This window comes from Salmo trutta, chromosome 3 (genome assembly GCF_901001165.1).
Source record: "Salmo trutta chromosome 3, fSalTru1.1, whole genome shotgun sequence".
In the NCBI taxonomy this organism is placed as follows: domain Eukaryota; kingdom Metazoa; phylum Chordata; class Actinopteri; order Salmoniformes; family Salmonidae; genus Salmo; species Salmo trutta.
This window is the reverse complement of record NC_042959.1, coordinates 73,197,482-73,216,930: the sequence shown is the minus strand read 5'-3', so window position 1 is coordinate 73,216,930 and position 19,449 is coordinate 73,197,482. Positions and strand designations below refer to the sequence as shown.

General features: G+C 43.8%; 2 protein-coding genes across 2 annotated transcripts; one reads left to right on the top strand and one right to left on the bottom strand.

The window, feature by feature from the left end:
- The first annotated feature begins 263 nt into the window (after window positions 1-263).
- Window positions 264-2,096, top strand: LOC115188652 (transmembrane protein 238-like). The gene is made up of 2 exons (XM_029747386.1): window positions 264-419; window positions 907-2,096. Exon 2 carries the CDS (start codon window positions 917-919, stop codon window positions 1,241-1,243), a length of 327 nt encoding a protein of 108 aa, XP_029603246.1. The 5' UTR covers window positions 264-419; window positions 907-916; the 3' UTR covers window positions 1,244-2,096.
- Window positions 2,097-2,159: 63 nt separating this feature from the next.
- On the bottom strand, window positions 2,160-19,037 carry LOC115188642 (C-Jun-amino-terminal kinase-interacting protein 4). The gene is made up of 29 exons (XM_029747379.1): window positions 18,986-19,037; window positions 18,677-18,758; window positions 17,882-18,000; window positions 17,528-17,722; window positions 17,222-17,342; window positions 15,571-15,641; window positions 15,329-15,396; window positions 15,103-15,172; window positions 14,835-15,010; window positions 14,325-14,566; window positions 13,922-13,979; window positions 13,510-13,662; window positions 13,357-13,393; window positions 13,109-13,236; window positions 12,931-12,984; window positions 12,443-12,583; window positions 11,897-12,032; window positions 9,143-9,229; window positions 8,988-9,035; window positions 8,295-8,436; window positions 8,045-8,087; window positions 7,859-7,939; window positions 7,641-7,708; window positions 5,502-5,650; window positions 5,235-5,406; window positions 4,926-5,039; window positions 4,722-4,820; window positions 3,507-3,611; window positions 2,160-3,431 (listed from the first exon to the last, which is right to left on the bottom strand). Exons 3-29 carry the CDS (start codon window positions 17,978-17,980, stop codon window positions 3,322-3,324), a joined length of 2,967 nt encoding a protein of 988 aa, XP_029603239.1. The 5' UTR covers window positions 17,981-18,000; window positions 18,677-18,758; window positions 18,986-19,037; the 3' UTR covers window positions 2,160-3,321.
- Between the last annotated feature and the right edge of the window lie 412 nt (window positions 19,038-19,449).

Sequence of the window (19,449 nt, the reverse complement as noted above, 5' to 3'; positions counted from 1 at the left end):
GATTAGGGCCTAATTCAATTATTTATTATTCCTTATATGAACTGTAACTCAGTAAAATCATTGACATTTGTGCATGTTGCATTTATATTTTTGTTCAGCATATACATTAGAAATCATATCCCAAAATAAATGTCAGGGTGAAAAGAATTGAAAAGTAAAATATTGTTTGACAGATTATTCTTGCTTTCGTTTAGTGCTGCTCTGACCAAAGGACACCGGACCAATGATATTCGTCAGTGCAGAAATTTCAGGTGAGAGGGGAGTGGAGAGGTGTCAGGTAACATTATTCACTCATGAGTCACTGTTTTTACCTGCCAGTGAAGAACCGGAAGGATACAGTTTGAGTGGATTCTACTTACATTTTTAAGAGATAAATATTGAAAAGATACTAATCAAGACGCATTTGCACCTGTGATGAGGTGAGTATTAATCTGTTATGTTTTTCTGTGTTTAAATCCGTTTTTTTTAACGAGCATCGAAACACAAAAGTGACATGGTAGTGCTGGGAGAATCATAGCGCTCAGGTGTGGCACCTGTTTTTCCTATGAATAAAGATACATTGAAGAGTATTGTAGGAACCTACAATGTTAGATAAAAAGTAGAAAAAAAAGTGTAGGCCTAAATACACAGACACAGTAAATATTTAAATAACATACTGTAGTTATTTGACCATGGTTACATTATTTCATACATACCTGTACTTTAATAGCTACAGAACATACACGCCATGGTGTCATGTTTATGTTCATACAATATCCTCCCACTCGACCAGTAGGCCTAGAGGGAACCCCCTATCATTGCCAGAGGTGACTCTATTGTGATTTTACTCTGAGCAATGTCAATGCACAAGATTTATGTCTGTCAATGTGCCACACACCTCACCTCCCCCACCTCTCTGTCCCCCAGGTGAGTGACCATGGCGCACCACTATGATGGTCTGTCCCACTGTAAGCTGGCCCTGGCATTTGCCATATTGATGGACCTGCTAGGTGTGTCTGCTCTGCTGGTAGGGGTCTTCGCCCCATTAGAGATTAAGGGACAGGACTTTGGGGACCTGCTGGTGTACTCTGGGGCTCTACTGATGCTCATGTCCCTGGGAGGATGGGTCATGTGGTACAGTGGGAACCTTGAGGGCCTGACCTCCAGGAAGGAGCTAGGGGGAACCATGGGTGCCATGGACCGGCTGGCCCGCTCCATCAGCCGCAGGATACGACTCCCCAGGAGCCACAGCAGCCCCTCATGATGCTTCATGGTCAGGCGTAGGAGAAGGGTGTGGTTATAGTGGAGGATCCTCAGTGTCTCCATTAGACTATTGGCCCCTGACAGTCAAACTGCCTGGGGGTCTGGGAGCAGTATTGTTGGCATTGGGGGAGTGCTATTAAATGAACCAGGCTATGGCCCGTGATGTGAACGGGCAAAAGCGAGGTTGGGAGGAGCGCCCTTCTCAAATCAAACAGTAATATGCGCCGCTCGGTTATGTCATCAAGGCAGCATATGTTCACATTTTCAAACTAGTTTTCATTAGGAAGGCAGATAATGATTGCTTTTGATAGAAAGGCTTTTTGGTATGTGAAAACCCAGAATCCTACTCATTACTCCACGTGATTAACCTATGTCACTTTTTTATTGGAGCTGATGGGGAGGATGCTCGGTTCCAAAACTAATGTAATCAACGCTAACCCGCTTCACCTGGGGCAGGAATAAGATTCAGTTTTTAAGATACATTTTTTTATAGAACTCCCTCATTCTTTAACTCAAGTTCCACCGCCTCCACGGTGGAAGAGACTTACATACTGCTAGTTCACTAGTGTCAATTACAAGATGGAAAAACTGTTGGTCATTGCATTTTATTGTGACTTGACCTTTGCTAAAACACCTCTGGTAGATAACAGAATTGTACAGATTGTCTGAATAGGATTTTAAATGATCAAGCATGGAGGCTATTCATAGTTCACTTGGTTGGTTTGTTTAGGCTTGAATCTGTACAGAATTGGTCTTTATATTCATAAAAATCCATGTGTTAAGGTTTTCTTTGAATCATAATAGGGTTTTTGTATTACATGATAAAATTGTATTAAAACTAAAAAATAACCTACCATAGGGCATTTGTGAAGATTTGGGATGAAAAGTATTACATTATATTGATTTCAAAACAGATCTTTTATGAAAGTCTTTACAAAAGTTTATTTTTCATAGATTTAAGTAGATACATAGATTATCTTGCATAGTCCAGTTATGATTAACATTTTCAGACATGATTCACACACACAAACACACTTTCAAATACTGCATAAAATACTTTAAGTATTTTTTGAGACTTCCACTCCCTTATCGCTCAGCAAATGAAAACTTTAAACAAAAAACATTAACAAATCATATGTTTCACAAAGTCATGACGAGCAGACATAAGATCATTTCTCTGGGAGAAATACTAGCAGTTTTTTTTCTAGAATCTTTAAGAGGATTAGCCAATCATTTCAAAAGATTTGACACACACACACACACACACACAGAGAGAGAGATAAAGTGCAATTAGATTTACCCAGCATGCAATGGGAACTGAAGGCCAGGGTCTTATGCAACAATAGTTATTAGGAACCCAGCAGCTTCAACACTACATCTCAGTATCAATGTAAACGAGTTTGATCCAACGTCATGGAATGATGAATCTGAGTGTGCATGTTTTGTGGTAAAAACAAACCCAAACCATTCTTAACTGACCAACCAAAAGTCAGAGACTCTTACTGTAAAATACTGACTGACTAACCTAAAGTCAAGACTCTTACTGTAAAATACTTTGCTACAGTGATGATATTTATATTTGAGTCATTTAGCAGACGCTCTTATCCAGAGCGATTTACAGGAGCAATTAGGGTTAAGTGCCTTGCTCATGTGCATAGACCGATTTTTGACCTAGTCGGCTCGGGTTTTCGAACCAGCGATCTTTGGGTTACTGGCCCAACGCTCTTAACAGCTAGGCTACCTGCTGCCCATATATGATTACCATGATGAGGAAACATGTTTCACAAAAAACACAAAACATTGTACAATGACCAATCTCACAGCAACGATTGTCAAATCACATTAAGGCACACATAGAGGAGACTGGGTTAACCAGGTGAAAGGTTTAACAGAGTGAGACAAGAAGGATTAAGCTGTGATGTCTTAATTTAATCCCAAAATTCTAGAACAAAAATCCAAATGGAACTCCTAGTGAATGAAGCCCATTAAAACATGGCTCCCATTTGTACTTCCTGGCCTCTTGTATGACATCTCTGTCTAATCCTTCCTTGTCTCATTCTAGACTGGATGTGGGTGTGGTCATAGGGCGGAGCTGGGCAGGGAGGGGGTGGGGCTCTGCCAGATGATCATGTGGCTGCGGTCTGATCGCAGCGGAGCAGCTTCGGGTGCGCCGTCATTCGCGTCGTCGCCTGGGAAAGGTAAGAGGGAGACAGAGTCAGTCAGACAACCACTCTAATGACAACCACGTGATATCCTCAACTCACCGATGCGGAAGTTGATGTAGCCCTCTCCTCCACTGAGGATGAGCTGTGAGGTAGAGACTAGAGTCACAGCACCGCCTCCTATTGTAGAGGAGCTGGTCACACAGCCTGGGGAACACAGATATAGAATACTAATAACCATGTAAAAACTGCATAGTATCACAATATAATACTGTCGAATAACCATGTAATAACTGCATAGTATTTAATACTGTAGAACAGGGCTATTCAACTATATTCCTACTGGGGACAGATGTAAAAAGGTTAATTGCAAGGGGGATGGACATTTTCCTCACGCAATTAATGTTCGGAAGAACTGTATAAAAAAAGCAACGCACATCATCAATAAAGCACTTTTCTCCAAATTAAATGTTGCTAAAAGTAATTAGGAAAGAAGTGGAGGGCGCCCAATCAATGTGAGTCGAGGTGCAGCCCAAAAATGCTCATCATTGAAAAGGAAGTCACAACACTCGCTCATCATTTTAACGATTAAAAGCTTGTTAAACGTAATTAGGTCATTTTAAAATCTGAAAACTAAGCATCTTAATAAAGAACACAAAGATATGTAAAATCAGGTGATGCCAAATTCCAGTCTGAAGAAAGGAAGCTTTGAATTAATTTCCCACAGTCATTAGGTGCATTTATTTGTCCCACTCCCTTCTAACAAGTCCTTGTGAGCATCAGAGGGAAACAGAAGGCATGTAGTGTTCCTGAGAGTCGTAGCTTTCAGGAATGGGGTCATAACATGTTGTAGCTTAAACCGTTGAATCACTAGAGCCAAATTCATATGAAGAAAAAATAATCAACATGCCACATAGGCGCTAGAAACCACAAAAAAACTCTAGAAACTACAAAAAACACTAGAAACTACAAATAGCACTAGAAACTACAAATAGCACTAGAAACTACAAATAACACTAGAAACTACAAAAAAAACACTAGAAACTACAAAAAAAACACTAGAAACTACAAAAAAAACACTAGACACTACACTATAGACAACCACCATAGTGCTTGTCATTTTGATACTGAACGTCGGATTTTGGAGGGGATTTTTTTGCAGATCTTTGATTAATGTTCAGAATTGATCAAAAGGCCAGGGTAAATTAATAAATGGTCCGGATATGGGCCGTGGGCCGCCAGTTGAATAGCCCCGCTGTAGAATAACTGCATTGTTACACAACAGTGAATGAATGAACAACGATAAGATATTTTCACCAGGTGCAGCAATGATGAACTTGACAGCCTGGCGGTGTCCATGGTAACACAGTTGTGCTGCCGCCAAAGAGCAGTATGGTATAGAGGCAGACTCTGAACCTATGGAACGCAGAGAAGAAGACAATTGAGATGTGACCAGTGTAAGGGCATTATCTCTCAGGTCATTCTGTTGTTGACTTCTGGGGACCAGAGGTCAGTACTCACTGAGAGACACAGGGATGGAGAAGATGGCGCCACTTCCTGTTCCCACCCACAGCCGGCCAGAGATGAAGGTGAGGGACGAGATCTGCAGCGGAGAGAGAGACAAGAAGGCAGGGCCTGGAGGAGACAGAAAGCCAAACAGTCAGGAACTTATCCATTCAGTTTTTGGGTTGAGGAGGTAAGGCTTGAAGCATAATTTAAGAAAATGTATTCAAAGTTGTACATTAACTTCTATGTGGGCCATTACATGCTCACATCAGCAATATAAACATGAACAGATTCATGAACTGAGAATCCTGTTCCTGCTCCTACCCAGTGTTTTGGTGACCAGAGGGGTCAGATCCACATCCTGCAGGGGCCGGCCAGTGGACCAATCAAAAAGCCTGAGTGTAGGGTCGAGCCGGCAGGACGTCCACACACCACTTCCTGCCGCACACAGGAAACGCACCTGCTGCTCACTGCGCTCCGAGACGGTTAAAGTTTGCTGAAAGAGAGAGGTGGGAAATATAGACAAAATAATACAAAGTACAAACCATTCTGAGTTCATACACAATATTTTCAGGTTCATCAAACTCTTACCTCCACTTTTCTATTCTCGACATCGACCACATGAACCCGATTCCAGTATCCTACCCATAAGCCTGCCCCCTTCGCTAGGCAACAGCGAATGGGCTGCAGTGGAGTTGATCCCAGAGGCAAAACCTCATGTGATTGGAGATCCCATCCACCTGTCAAATATAGTGATGATTAGTCATCATCAGTCTCTTAGAATAACAGGTTGTATCTGGTCATGGATAGATGGTATGCAGTTTGTCAAATTGACATCAAAATGGTACCACTTCTTCCCTCCTTTCCTTCATATGCACTGATATGATCCTGACAGTAACCTGACCTGATCCTGACAGTACCCTGACCTGATCCTGACAGTACCCTGACCTGATCCTGACAGTAACCTGACCTGATCCTGACAGTAACCTGACCTGATCCTGACAGTACCCTGACCTGATCCTGACAGTACCCTGACCTGATCCTGACAGTACCCTGACCTGATCCTGACAGTACCCTGACCTGATCCTGACAGTAACCTGACCTGATCCTGACCTGATCCTGACAGTACCCTGACCTGATCCTGACAGTAACCTGACCTGATCCTGACAGTACCCTGACCTGATCCTGACAGTACCCTGACCTGATCCTGACAGTACCCTGACCTGATCCTGACAGTAACCTGACCTGATCCTGACAGTAACCTGACCTGATCCTGACAGTACCCTGACCTGATCCTGACAGTACCCTGACCTGATCCTGACAGTAACCTGACCTGATCCTGACAGTAACCTGACCTGATCCTGACAGTAACCTGACCTGATCCTGACAGTACCCTGACCTGATCCTGACAGTACCCTGACCTGATCCTGACAGTAACCTGACCTGATCCTGACCTGATCCTGACAGTAACCTGACCTGATCCTGACAGTACCCTGACCTGATCCTGACAGTACCCTGACCTGATCCTGACAGTAACCTGACCTGATCCTGACCTGATCCTGACAGTACCCTGACCTGATCCTGACAGTAACCTGACCTGATCCTGACAGTACCCTGACCTGATCCTGACAGTACCCTGACCTGATCCTGACAGTAACCTGACCTGATCCTGACAGTACCCTGACCTGATCCTGACAGTAACCTGACCTGATCCTGACAGTAACCTGACCTGATCCTGACAGTAACCTGACCTGATCCTGACAGTAACCTGACCTGATCCTGACAGTAACCTGACCTGATCCTGACAGTAACCTGACCTGATCCTGACAGTAACCTGACCTGATCCTGACAGTAACCTGACCTGATCCTGACAGTAACCTGACCTGATCCTGACAGTAACCTGACCTGATCCTGACAGTACCCTGACCTGATCCTGACAGTACCCTGACCTGATCCTGACAGTACCCTGACCTGATCCTGACAGTACCCTGACCTGATCCTGACAGTACCCTGACCTGATCCTGACCTGATCCTGACAGTACCCTGACCTGATCCTGACAGTACCCTGACCTGATCCTGACAGTAACCTGACCTGATCCTGACAGTAACCTGACCTGATCCTGACAGTACCCTGACCTGATCCTGACAGTACCCTGACCTGATCCTGACAGTACCCTGACCTGATCCTGACAGTACCCTGACCTGATCCTGACAGTAACCTGACCTGATCCTGACAGTAACCTGACCTGATCCTGACAGTAACCTGACCTGATCCTGACAGTACCCTGACCTGATCCTGACAGTACCTGACCTGATCCTGACAGTAACCTGACCTGATCCTGACAGTAACCTGACCTGATCCTGACAGTAACCTGACCTGATCCTGACAGTAACCTGACCTGATCCTGACAGTAACCTGACCTGATCCTGACAGTACCCTGACCTGATCCTGACAGTAACCTGACCTGATCCTGACAGTACCCTGACCTGATCCTGACAGTAACCTGACCTGATCCTGACAGTAACCTGACCTGATCCTGACAGTACCCTGACCTGATCCTGACAGTAACCTGACCTGATCCTGACAGTACCCTGACCTGATCCTGACAGTAACCTGACCTGATCCTGACAGTAACCTGACCTGATCCTGACAGTACCCTGACCTGATCCTGACAGTAACCTGACCTGATCCTGACCTGATCCTGACAGTAACCTGAGAGGGGGAATTACCTGGGTTGTGCGAGAAGAATGCAAGCGTCCCATTGGCTAATCCAGCAATGACTTGACCATGTGAATACCTGAAGGGTTTAGAGTTGAAAGTAAACATAAATAAAGACAAAACATGCAATATTCAAACTGGTAAACAATTATCCTTTCAGATCTAGTCATCCAAGTGTCCAACTGTAGGGGCTCGCGGTCTATATCGGACTGGGTACAGATGTACTCACGTGAGAGAGTGCACACCCTCAGACAGAGAGATAGACTGCAGACAGCGCCTCCTAGCTGTGGACGCGGAGTGGACCAACACACTGGGAATGGAGGAAGAAAGAGAAAAAGAGAGGAGAGGGAGAATGAGCAACTGTCAACTGTTTAACATATCATGGAACAGCATGGTTCTGATCTCCACACCTCACCTTCCTTCCTGAGTTCCAATCCACACAGTTCCTGAGGTCTCACCTGATGACAAAGAAACAGAACAGAGACGGTAAGCTGATAGCATTGCCAGTGTTTAAAGCATTGTTAATGGAAATAACTAGTTGAGTGATGATTTGGAAATGATGGTGGCTATGGTTAACAAGTCTACAGAAATCTAAAATTGGTAAGCTGATCCTAGATCTGTGCCTAAGGGTAACTTTTACCCGGAGAGTAATAGATAGCACTGACCAGTAGGGGGCACAGCACAGATGCATAGGGCGGGCGAGGTGGGCGGGAGGCTGAACTGATCCAGCACCGTATTGGACCGTGCAGGGTTGATCACTGTGACATCACTACTGGAGGCGGGACCAGAGACCACCCACACAGCACACTGACAGAGTGGATGGAAGAGAGAGGAGTGATGCCTACTACTGAAAAATGACAGCTCAACCCCTAGTCCAGTGTTTCCCAAACTTGGTCCTGGAGACTCCAAGGGGTGCACGTTTTGGTTTTTGCCCTAGCACTGCCCAGCGGATTCATATAATCATAGCTTAGTGATGAGTTGATCATTTGAATCAGCTGTGTGGTGCTAGGGCAAAAACCAAAACCTCTTGGGGTCCCCAGGACCGAGCTGGGGAAACACTGCCCTAGCCCCTACCCACTAGGCATATGTGTGGAGACCTAAAAAGGTTTGGATGGGTGTAAACAGTATTCTAAACAACATGGTTCCATCTAGCCTGTCAGTGGACATGGAGCTGCTACCATATTGATTCTACCTATCAAACCTCTCAGATCTACAAGAAGTGCCAGTAAGAGCTAGGGGTCGATTTGGCATTGAGAAAACCATTGGCATGACATGGTCTGAAAATGGTGGTTAGATGGTACTGCAAGTGGTAGTTACTATGACTAGAACTAGTAAATTGACGGTAATGACCACCTTACCGTTGTCTCGCCTGAGATCTCAGGTGTGACAGCAACAGCACAGTTTAGCTACAGAGAGAAAACACAAGTTAGGGACTGTCTTCTGGGAAAAGACTGTCTGGGTTAAAAACCATAGCACTGATTGTATAGACATGTTTGTGAATAGTATGTCCTACCTTGGCTGTAGAATCTCTCTGGTCCAGCAGTCTGAGCTGCACTAGGACAGGCACATCTTTGGGCTCAGGGGTCGGCTCTGAGGAATCCTGCAATAATCCCACACAATATACTGTATGTACCAGATTAAGGGTTGTGTCTACTTCCACAGTCTGTGTCAGTATTTTCACCTCCGAAGTAAATACTGTGTTTACTTACAGTGTCTTCAGAAAGTATTCACACCCCTTGACTTTTTCCACATTTTGTTGAGTTACTGCCTGAATTTAAAATGGATTCAATTGAGATTGTGTGTCACTGATCTACACATAATACCCCATGTCACAGTGGAATTATACAAATAAATAACAAATGAAAAGCTGAAATGTCTTGAGTTAATATGTATTCAACCCTTTTGGTATGGCAAGCCTAAATAAGTTAAAGGAGTTAAAGTGTTGCTTAACAAGTCACAACTTGCATGGATTCACTCTGTGTGCATTCTGTTTTGAATGACTACTCCATCTCTGTACCCCACACATACAGTTATCTGTAAGGTCCCTCAGTAGAGTAGTGAATTTTAAGCACCGATTCAACCACAAAGACCAGGGATGTTTTCCAATGCCTCGCAAAGAAGGGCAAAAAAGCAGACATTGAGCATCCCTCTGAGCATGGAGAAGTTATTAATTACACTTTGGATGGTGTATCAATACACCCAGTCACCATAAAGATACAGGCATCCTTCCTATCCCAGTTGCAGGAGAAGAAGGAAACCGCTCAAGGATTTCACCACGAGGCCAATGGTGATTTTAAACATTTACTGGCTGTGATAGGAGAAAACTGAGGATGGATCAACTGAGGATGGATCAACAACATTGTAGTTACTCCGCAATACTAACCTAAATGACAGAGAGAAATGAGGAAGCCTGTACAGAATAAAATAGTCCAAAACATGTATCCTGTTTGCTATAAGGGACTAAAGTAATACTGTAAAACATGTGGCAAAGAAATTCATTTTTTGTTTTGAATACAAAGCGTTATGTTTTGGGGCAAATCCAAAACAACACATAACTGAGTACCACTCTTCATATTTTCAAGCATGGTGGTGACTGCATCATGTTATGGTTATGCTTGTCATCTGCAAGGACTATGGAGTTTTTTAGGATAAAAGAAAATTCATAATAGAGCTAAGCACAGGCAAAATCCTAGACGAAAACCTGGATCAGTATGATTTCCAAAAGACACTGGGAGACAAATTCACCTTTCAGCAAGACAATAACCTAAAACACAAGCCCAAATATACACTGGAGTTGTTTACCAAGACGACATTGTAACTAGGCCACTCAGGAACATTCAGTTTTGACTTAAATAAACTTGAAGATGCCAAAACTTTAAAATGTCTGTCTAGCAATGACCAACAACCAACATGACAGAGCTTGAAGAATTTTTAAAAGAATAATAAAAATGGGCAAATAGTGTACAATCCAGGTGTGCAAAACTCTTAAGAGATTCAGCCAAAAATACAATTTATAATCTCGCTAATAATCGCTGCCCAAGGTGATTCTAACATCTATTGACTCAGGGGTTGAATACTTACGTAATCAAGATAGATTAGTGTTTTATTTTCCATACATGTTTTACAAATATTACAATTTCTCCCACTTTGACATTACAGATTATTGTTTGTAGATTGTTGTCAAAAAAATGAGTTAAATCTATTTTAATCTCACTTTGTAACTCAACAGAACGTGGAAAAGTCAAGGGGTGTGAATACTTTCTGAAGGCACCGTACAGTTGAAGTCCTAAGTTTACATACACCTTAGCCGAACACATTTCAACTCAGTTTCACAATTACTGACATTTAATCCTAGTAAAAATTCCCTGTCTTAGGTCAGTTACGATCACCACTTTATTTTAAGAATGTGAAATGTCAGAATAATAGTAGAGAATGATTTCTTTCTTTCGTCACATTCCCAGTGGGTCAGAAGTTTACATACACTCAATTAGTATTTGGTAGCATTGCCTTTCAATTGTTTAACTTGGGTCAAGCGTTTCGGGTAGCCTTCCACAAGCTTCCCCAAATAAATTGGGTGGATTTTGGCCCATTCCTCCTGACAGAGCTGGTGTAACTGAGTCAGGTTTGTAGGCCTCCTTGCTCGCACACGCTTTTTCAGTTCTGCCCACACATTTTCTATGGGAGTGAGGTCAAGGCTTTGTGATGGATACTCCAATACCTTGACTTTGTTGTCCTTAAGCCATTTTGCCACAACTTTGGAAGTATGCTTGTGGTCATTGTCCATTTGGAAGACCCATTTGCGACCAAGCTTTAACTTCCTGACTGATGTCTTGAGAAGTTGCTTCAATATATCCACATAATTTTCCTACCTCATGATGCCATCTATTTTGTGAAGTGCACCATTCCCTCTTGCAGCAAAGCACCCCCACAACATGATGCTGCCACCCCTGTGCTTCACGGTTGGGATGGTGTTCTTCGCTTGCAAGCCTCCCCCTTTTCCCTCCAAACATAACGGTGGTCATTATGGCCAAACAGTTCTATTGTGATACAGTGAATTGTAAGTGAAATAATAAACAATTGTTTATTATTGTCTGTAAACAATTGTAAACAATTGTTGTTGTGTCATGCACAAAGTAGATGTCCTAACCGACTTGCCAAAACTATAGTTTGTTAACAAGAAATGTGTGGTGGTTGAAAAACGAGTTTTAATGACTCCAACCTAAGTGTATGTAAACTTCCCACTTCAACTGTGTGTGTGTGTGTTTACCTGTGTGTGTGACAGCGGTATGCTCCAGCCATGAACCTGGCGTTTTCCCAGGGTTCCCCAGACATGGGAGCGGATTTCTCTGTACAGCTCCCTCCTCCTGACCCGAGGAGACAGGGCTGCAGCAGGGGAGGCACCACTGGGAGGAAGCGGGAAGAGGAAAAACAAAGGGGAAGAAGGGGCAGTGGGTGAGAGAGTGGTTTAAAAAGATGTACTGTTTTATGATAGTTACTAATGTAACCTATGGTAGTAGAGGTGAGTTCACTTCAAACCTTACAATGTAAAGCACTCTGAGCAGTTGGAAAGAGCTCCATAGACATGTAATCCCATTATCATGGGGCGGCAGGTAGCCTAGTGGTTAGAGCGTTGGGCCAGTAGCCGAAATGTTTGTGGATTGAATCCCTGAGCTGACATGGTAAAAATCTGTCGTTCTGCCCCTGAACAAGGCAGTTAACCCACTGTTCCTAGGCTGTCATTGTAAATAAGAATGTGTTCTTAACTGACTTGCCTTGTTAAATAAAATGTTAAATAAAATAAAAATCAACGTACTCTGTCTGAGTTGTACTGACTGCCAGTTGCCGTGGAGACCCCATTGGTGAGTGAGTGAGGGACTGGGACGTCGGCAGGGCCAACGCTAGAGCAGCAGACGGAACCAAGGGGTTCTTGTTCAGGCCAAACAAACGGTTGAATCTTGAACGGACAGAGAGACAGTTAATGGTTAATTTGACTACAATGGACCAGAAACCCTGCCCACCTCACAGGAATACAATAACTCTTACACATAACTTTCCCATAGGCACTCTGGTCATGTGCTTGGGCTATAGACTGTGTAGCCACAGGTAAATATGAACAACTATTGAGCTAAATGTTGTGAAGCCAGGCCCAAGACAAATATGTGTGGATGTGTGCCTGTTATCAGTTCAAAGTTTAAAGTGGAGAAAGTGGTTAGCAGCATCTGTGGACTTCTTCACTGCAATAATTGCCAAATTATAAACAGTCGTCTTTTCTTTCCTGATTCTTCACTCCCTCGCTCTCACCTTCTCCACACACTAGTCCTCTCTCTCTCCGTGATCCTCTCTTCTTGGGTGGCCCTGAAAAGAAGGGATGACTGATGTGAGATTGAGAGAAATGAGTTATTCCCTTCTCCCTTTTCTACAGGACTATGAAACCTCCTGTCAGTCTACTTCCATGGGGGAGACAGGCAGGTATGGTTACCGAATGGCCTGACTGCGTCTTACAGCCTCCTGCAGCTCAAACAAACGCTCCTTATACTGGTTCTTCTCCATGACAACACGGGACATCTCCGAACGAGAGAACCGACGCAGCGATATGGGCAGGGAGGACTATGGGTAACAGATTAACATTCTAGTTAGAGTACATCAAGTCCATTAGAGAAACAGAAAAAGGTTACAACACATCTATTAGCAGAATATAAAGAGACAACACAAAGAAAGCCCTCTTACATCATCTGATTTATTTGCTTCCAGTTCATTCCGAAGTCTACAGAAAAGAAGAAACACACGCAATCAATGAATCACACCACATTAACAAATATTGTTTGTATACCTTTGTCTCATTCTGCCAACCATCAACGACCTGACACTAGAGTTGTGTACCTCTTGGTTTCCTCCTCCATCTCCTTCATCCTTCCCTCCAATCGGGTGACAGTCTCCAGGCAGGAAGTCACCTCCACTTTAAGAGCTGACCTCTCATTGGTCAGCTCCTCCACACGAGAGATCAGTGCTTTCCGGGCCGCATTCACTAACTCACTGGAAGAGGTAGAGGGAGATAATGTAAGAGTGAGTGAGAGAAAATTAATGAGAGATAGAAAGAATGCATAAGTAAGTAAACACAGTAAACAAAGGATCCATTGTGCCCAGTTTTACTTCAGGCCCAATGTGCAGTCTGTCAACGTATTTAAATGAAACAGAGGCATAGTGAATGGTAAGCCCCCTACACACAGAGTTAGTCACACAGGACTAGTCATAGTAGGGTAATAATAACGGTGGGATAAACGCGGGGACTTACTGGGTGTGTTTCAGTTCCTCATACTGAGAAAGAATCTCCTCAAACTGGTCGGTGCTGCCTGCACAGACAAGAAAAAACAAACAGATCTCACCACAAATAGCATTAACCCATACCTTAACCCTAAGTCAACCCTTTTCAGAACAACTAGCTTGTAATTGCTCACGCCAGTTCTCATGACATTGACACTTCAGTCCAGTCTAACTAGTGCCTACTGCCCAGCACTGCCTATGATACCCCCTCCATCTGCCTCAGCTCTTTCCCCCTAGCCTTCCTCTGGCTGTAAAATAGAGGTTGTATGTATTTTAAGAGAGCAAAGGGCATACATTTCACCTTATGTGAACAACCAGTGCAGTGTTTCACTGCAAACAAGGGGCGTAGGTGTGCCCTTGCCTAATGGCCGTACCTCTGACACTGGCCCCCTGGTCCACACTCTCTATGTATTCCCGACTCAGCTCTGACAGCTCTGAGAACACAGACTCCGTGTTCCTCAGCTCCCATTCCAGACTATCCATATCCTCCTCCTCTCCTTCATTCTCCTGCTTCGCTCCTCCTTCCTCTTTCTCCTCCTCTTCCTTCATTTCTTCCTCCATGCTGGTCTTGGTCTCGTCTCCGATTGGCTCTTTGGCATCTGCTCGGACCGGGGTGCTAGGGAACATGGGTAACAGAGAAAAGGTTGGGAGGGGGCAGCGAGTGTCAGTTTGTCCAACAGTAAAGTGTGTGTTGGGGAGATGTCCAATCAAAAGTCTTTCTGAACCATGACAGACCTGTGAAGGAAAGTAGTCTGATTTACAGTTAACTAGTTGTGGCTAAGTTGGTTTATGGTTATGAATGTGTAAAAGAAAAGCTTTCATGGTAATGCAATAAAGTCAGTCCAGTTCATCTTGCACTGTAATCACACACATACAGGACATACCTGGCCTTCATAAGGCCATGAAACTTCACCAGCTCAGGGGTGGAGCTTATGATGTCATTGATGAAGGACGCATCTCTGTCTGGCATTACAACAATGTCAATCACTCTATCGTCTTTGGTTACCGGTTCTTCCAACAGGACAGAATTAGGAGGTGTTTCTGGCGTTCGATCAGTTAGCTGGAAAAGGGGAGGAGTCAGTAAGGACAATTCCGTAGAAATATACTACTGCTACAAGACAGAACAGAGGTTATCAAATCTAGAGAACGTACCTCCTGCCCGCTAACACAGGATTCTGACTGGCCCTGGGTAGATTGTGAATTCTTGGAGCGCACATGGTTACTAAAGACAGACAGGGCCCGTTGTGACATCATAATGCAGTGAAAATCAGAAACCATCAAATGAATGTACCACAGTGAAAGATTTCTTTAGAATGTAAAGACTGCATACCGTTCCATGTTGTTGTAGTCATATTAACTGAATTGAGTGGTGGCTAACCTTAGTGGAGATCCCTCTCTCTCTAGATCCCTTTTCCTTTCCAGCAGATCCTTATAACTGAGCACCAACTGAGAGAGAGTGAGAGAATGTGAATTTGGAAAGAGAAAAAGAAGGACAACAAGGAGGGACAGGGGAATAATAAAATACATTTCCAATGATGGACAGAAGCTGTTACTGATAGAAGAGTACACAGACGTCGAGTCCCAAACAGCCTCATCAGTCTAAACATGCTGTCGTCTGACCTTGTTGTGAGTGTGCTTCAGTGTGTTCAACTCTCGGCCCAGTCCAGCCCGCTGTTCCTCCAAGGCCACCACTGTCACAGAAACAACACAACACACAGTAGCAATTTGCATTAGCATCACATACAGTAAGCCTCAATGACGAAGGGAGCCAGTCAGATTCTGCCGTAGCCTACTTGCCATGGTCTTACCAAACATCCTCAGTTTGTAACAAAAAGGACGTGAATGAAGGAAGTGAATGAAATAATATAAAATCATCTACACAAACATGAAGAGGGTAAGGCATCAAAAGAGAGAGCGGGAAATAGATAGAGATTGTTACAACACTGTACATAGTCATAATAGAACATTTGAAATGTCTTTATTCTTTTGTGAGTGTAATGTTTACTGTTAATTTCTTATTGTTTATCAAATTTTATTTGTCACATGCGCCGATTACAACAGGTATACCTTAGAGTGAACCGCTTACTTACAAGCCCTTACAGAGTCAATGTGCAGGGGCACAGGTTAGTCGAGGTAATTGAGGTAATATGTACATGTAGGTTGAGTTAAAGTGACTATGCATAGACAATAAACAGAGAGTAGCAGCAGCGAATGTTGTCTATAATGCATGGCTTCTGGCCGGGGTATGTACAAACAGTCACTGTGGGGACGATATCGTCGATGCACTTATTGATGAAGCCAGTGACTGATGTGGTATACGCAATGCCATCGGATGAATCCCAGAACATATTCCAGTCTGTGCTAGCAAAACAGTCCTGTAGCTTAGCATCTGCTTCATCTGACCACTTTTTTATTGACCGAGTCACTGGTGCTTCCTGCTTTAGTTTTTGCTTGTAAGCAGGAGTCAGGAGGATAGAATTATGGTCAGATTTGCCAAATGGAGGGCGAGGGAGAGCTTTGTACACGTCTCTGTGTCTGGAGTTGTTTTTTCCCTCTGGTTGCACATTTAACATGCTGGTAGAAATTAGGTTAAACGGATTTAAGTTTCCCTGCATTAAAGTCCCCGGCCACTAGGAGCGCCACCTCTGGCTGAGCATTTTCCTGTTTGCTTATGGCTTATACAGCTCATTGAGTGCAGTCCTAGTGCTAACATCGGTTTGTGGTGGTAAATAGACAGCTACGAAGAATATAGATGAAAACTCTTGGTAAATAGTGTGGTCTACAGCTTATCATGAGATACTCTACCTCAGGCGAGCAAAACCTCAAGACTTCCTTAGATTTCTTGCACCAGCTGTTGTTTACAAATATACACAGACCGCCACCCCTTGTCTTACTGGAGGCAGCTGTTCGATCCTGCCGAAAAAGAGTAAAACCCACCAGCTGTATGTTATTCATGTCGTTGTGACTCGGTGAAACATAAGGTATTGCAGTTTTTAATGTCCCGTTGGTAGGATATACATGCCCATAGTTTGTCTATTTTATTATCAAATGATTGGTCCTATTAGCCAACGTACAATGGTAAAGGCAGATTACCCACTCGCCGTCGGATCCTTACAAGACACCCAGACCTATGTCCCCGATATCTCCGTCTCTTTCTCCTGCGAATGACGAGGATGAGGGCCTTGTCGGGCGTCTGAAGTAAATCCTTCGCGTCCAACTCGTTAAAGAAAAAGTATTCTTCCAGTACGGGGTGACCCAGTCAGACACTCACATTGGTCAGCCTGCTCTCTGGCCTTTTTCTCCAGTTCTTTTTCCCTCCTCTCTCTCTCCTTCTCTCTTCCTCTCATCGTCCTCCGCTCCTGCTCAATCTGGTCATCCAACTCCAGATACCGCTAAAGGCAAAAAACAAACATGTATCAAAATGAATGAAACTATATGAAACTTTATTTATGCATTTTAATCAACATCCTGAATTCACTGAGTTGAAAAGGAATTGACCCCAAACCCTGACTCCATATCACATTAGCATAAATAAAATAAAAAAATATAATCCATAAATACTTCCATCCCCTCTCACCTCCTGGCTCTCTCTCCTCAGTAGTTTCTCACTCTGGTATCTCTCCAACAGCTCATCTCTCTCTCCTTTCTCTCTCTCAGCCTCCTCCTCCCTCTCTCGGAGCTGGGCTCTGCAGCTGGCCAGGCCCTCCAGGACCCATACAAGGATGGGCACCAGGGACTCCACAACCCCTACGCCATGGGTCTCAATCACTGTCTGTAGCAGGGAAGGAGGGATGGGGGGTAGCATCAGATGAGTGTGGGTGGTGATGGAGAAGAGACAGAGGAATAAAAAGCCAGCTAGGAGATAGAGGCAGGAAAGGGGCGAAAGAACCGAAAGCAGTCGAGTGGTGGATGTGATGTGATGTGTGTTTACCTGTAGTTCTGAGTACAGTTTCCCGGCCTCTTCACTCACAATGTCAGGGTCCAGATCCAGCTCCCCAGACCCACACACGATACTCTCTCCACACTCCATCCCTCTATCTCTCGCTCTGTCTATAAGCAAATGGGTCTCAGCTGATATGAGTATGTGAACTGTGTGTCTGTCAATACACCTCTTCCTCTTATATATAAATACCTACCCAACTAGTTTATCTAGACCTCTCACACTCATGTCTACTCCCATTTCATCCATCTCTCTACTGTACATGGTCCTTCCTCCATTTCTACAGTAAATGACGCCCCTATTCTCCTTAATGCCTCTTCCTCTGCTCTAGCTTACGCTGATGTCTGGGGGGGGGGGGCATTCTGAAAGAGAGAGAAAAAAACAATCATAATCATTTCTATAATGTCAGTGGGAAATATAGGCTTGCAGGTACATACTACATGACTATTTTCAGAAGTAAAAACCCCTTTACAACAATCAAACCACCATCATCTGTTTCCCTTTATCTTAGTTTCCTGTGTCTCACTGTGAGGGACAGAATGTGAACACTAGACATAGAAGTGATACAGTTTGTATCGAGTTAGTTACTTTATTCACACTATGAACCTTGTCTACTTTTACATATGTCTGTTGCTCTCTCCAATAACAGGTTGTGCCGTTAGACAAGTGACTTGGCAGTATGCAGAATCAGAATGACTTAACATTTAGCATTACTAAGCAAAATGACTCCATGCACGGTTAGTAAGCCTACTCCTTTTAATTCACACACACGACTTACCGACTTACCGAGTTTCCCAACCTGACTTGCCCTAGCAGGCGTACCTGTCCTCCTCACAGATCCCTCCTCCTGCCACCACCAGGCTCTTAACTGGGGATCAAAACACATGACAGTACCCACTACCCTGGTCTAGGCCTCACACCTACAGGCAGTGGATCCCAAGTAACCTAGACCAATGTCTGGCAAGCCTTGTCCCTGGATATGAATATCACAGATGGGGTTTCTTTCTTGTTATTGTTGTGTTGTTATTCTAAAGTAACTGTCAGATTGTTATGCAATCTGTCCTCCAAAACGATTCAGATTGTACAAACACTTACCACCTGTTGCTGAATTGGTAGTTTGTGTTGCTGGGTACTGTATGTACTACAAAAGCACACGCGCGCACACACACACACACACACACACACACACACACACACACACACGCGAGATATTGAATGACAGCAACACACGGACGTCCAAAGAATAATCGACGATACAGCCTAAGCAATAAACACCAACTCGATCTAGCCGGCCTGAAGTGCTATAACATGATGACTTATAGCTCTTACGAGATCACCTTCATTTCATTTGACCAACTGTTTAGCCTACTGTAGTTCGGGGGAAATGAACCAAAACGTTCACTCTGTCTTTTTATATGTTACTCACCTTTGAGTCTCTTTAGTTCCCAAAACGTGTATATCATTTGTTGAAACAGGTAATATTCCAGTAGTTCACTTTGGAGAAGATATCAATTACTCCTAAAATGAGTTTAAAGAAGGGGTGTAGTTTAATTGCGACT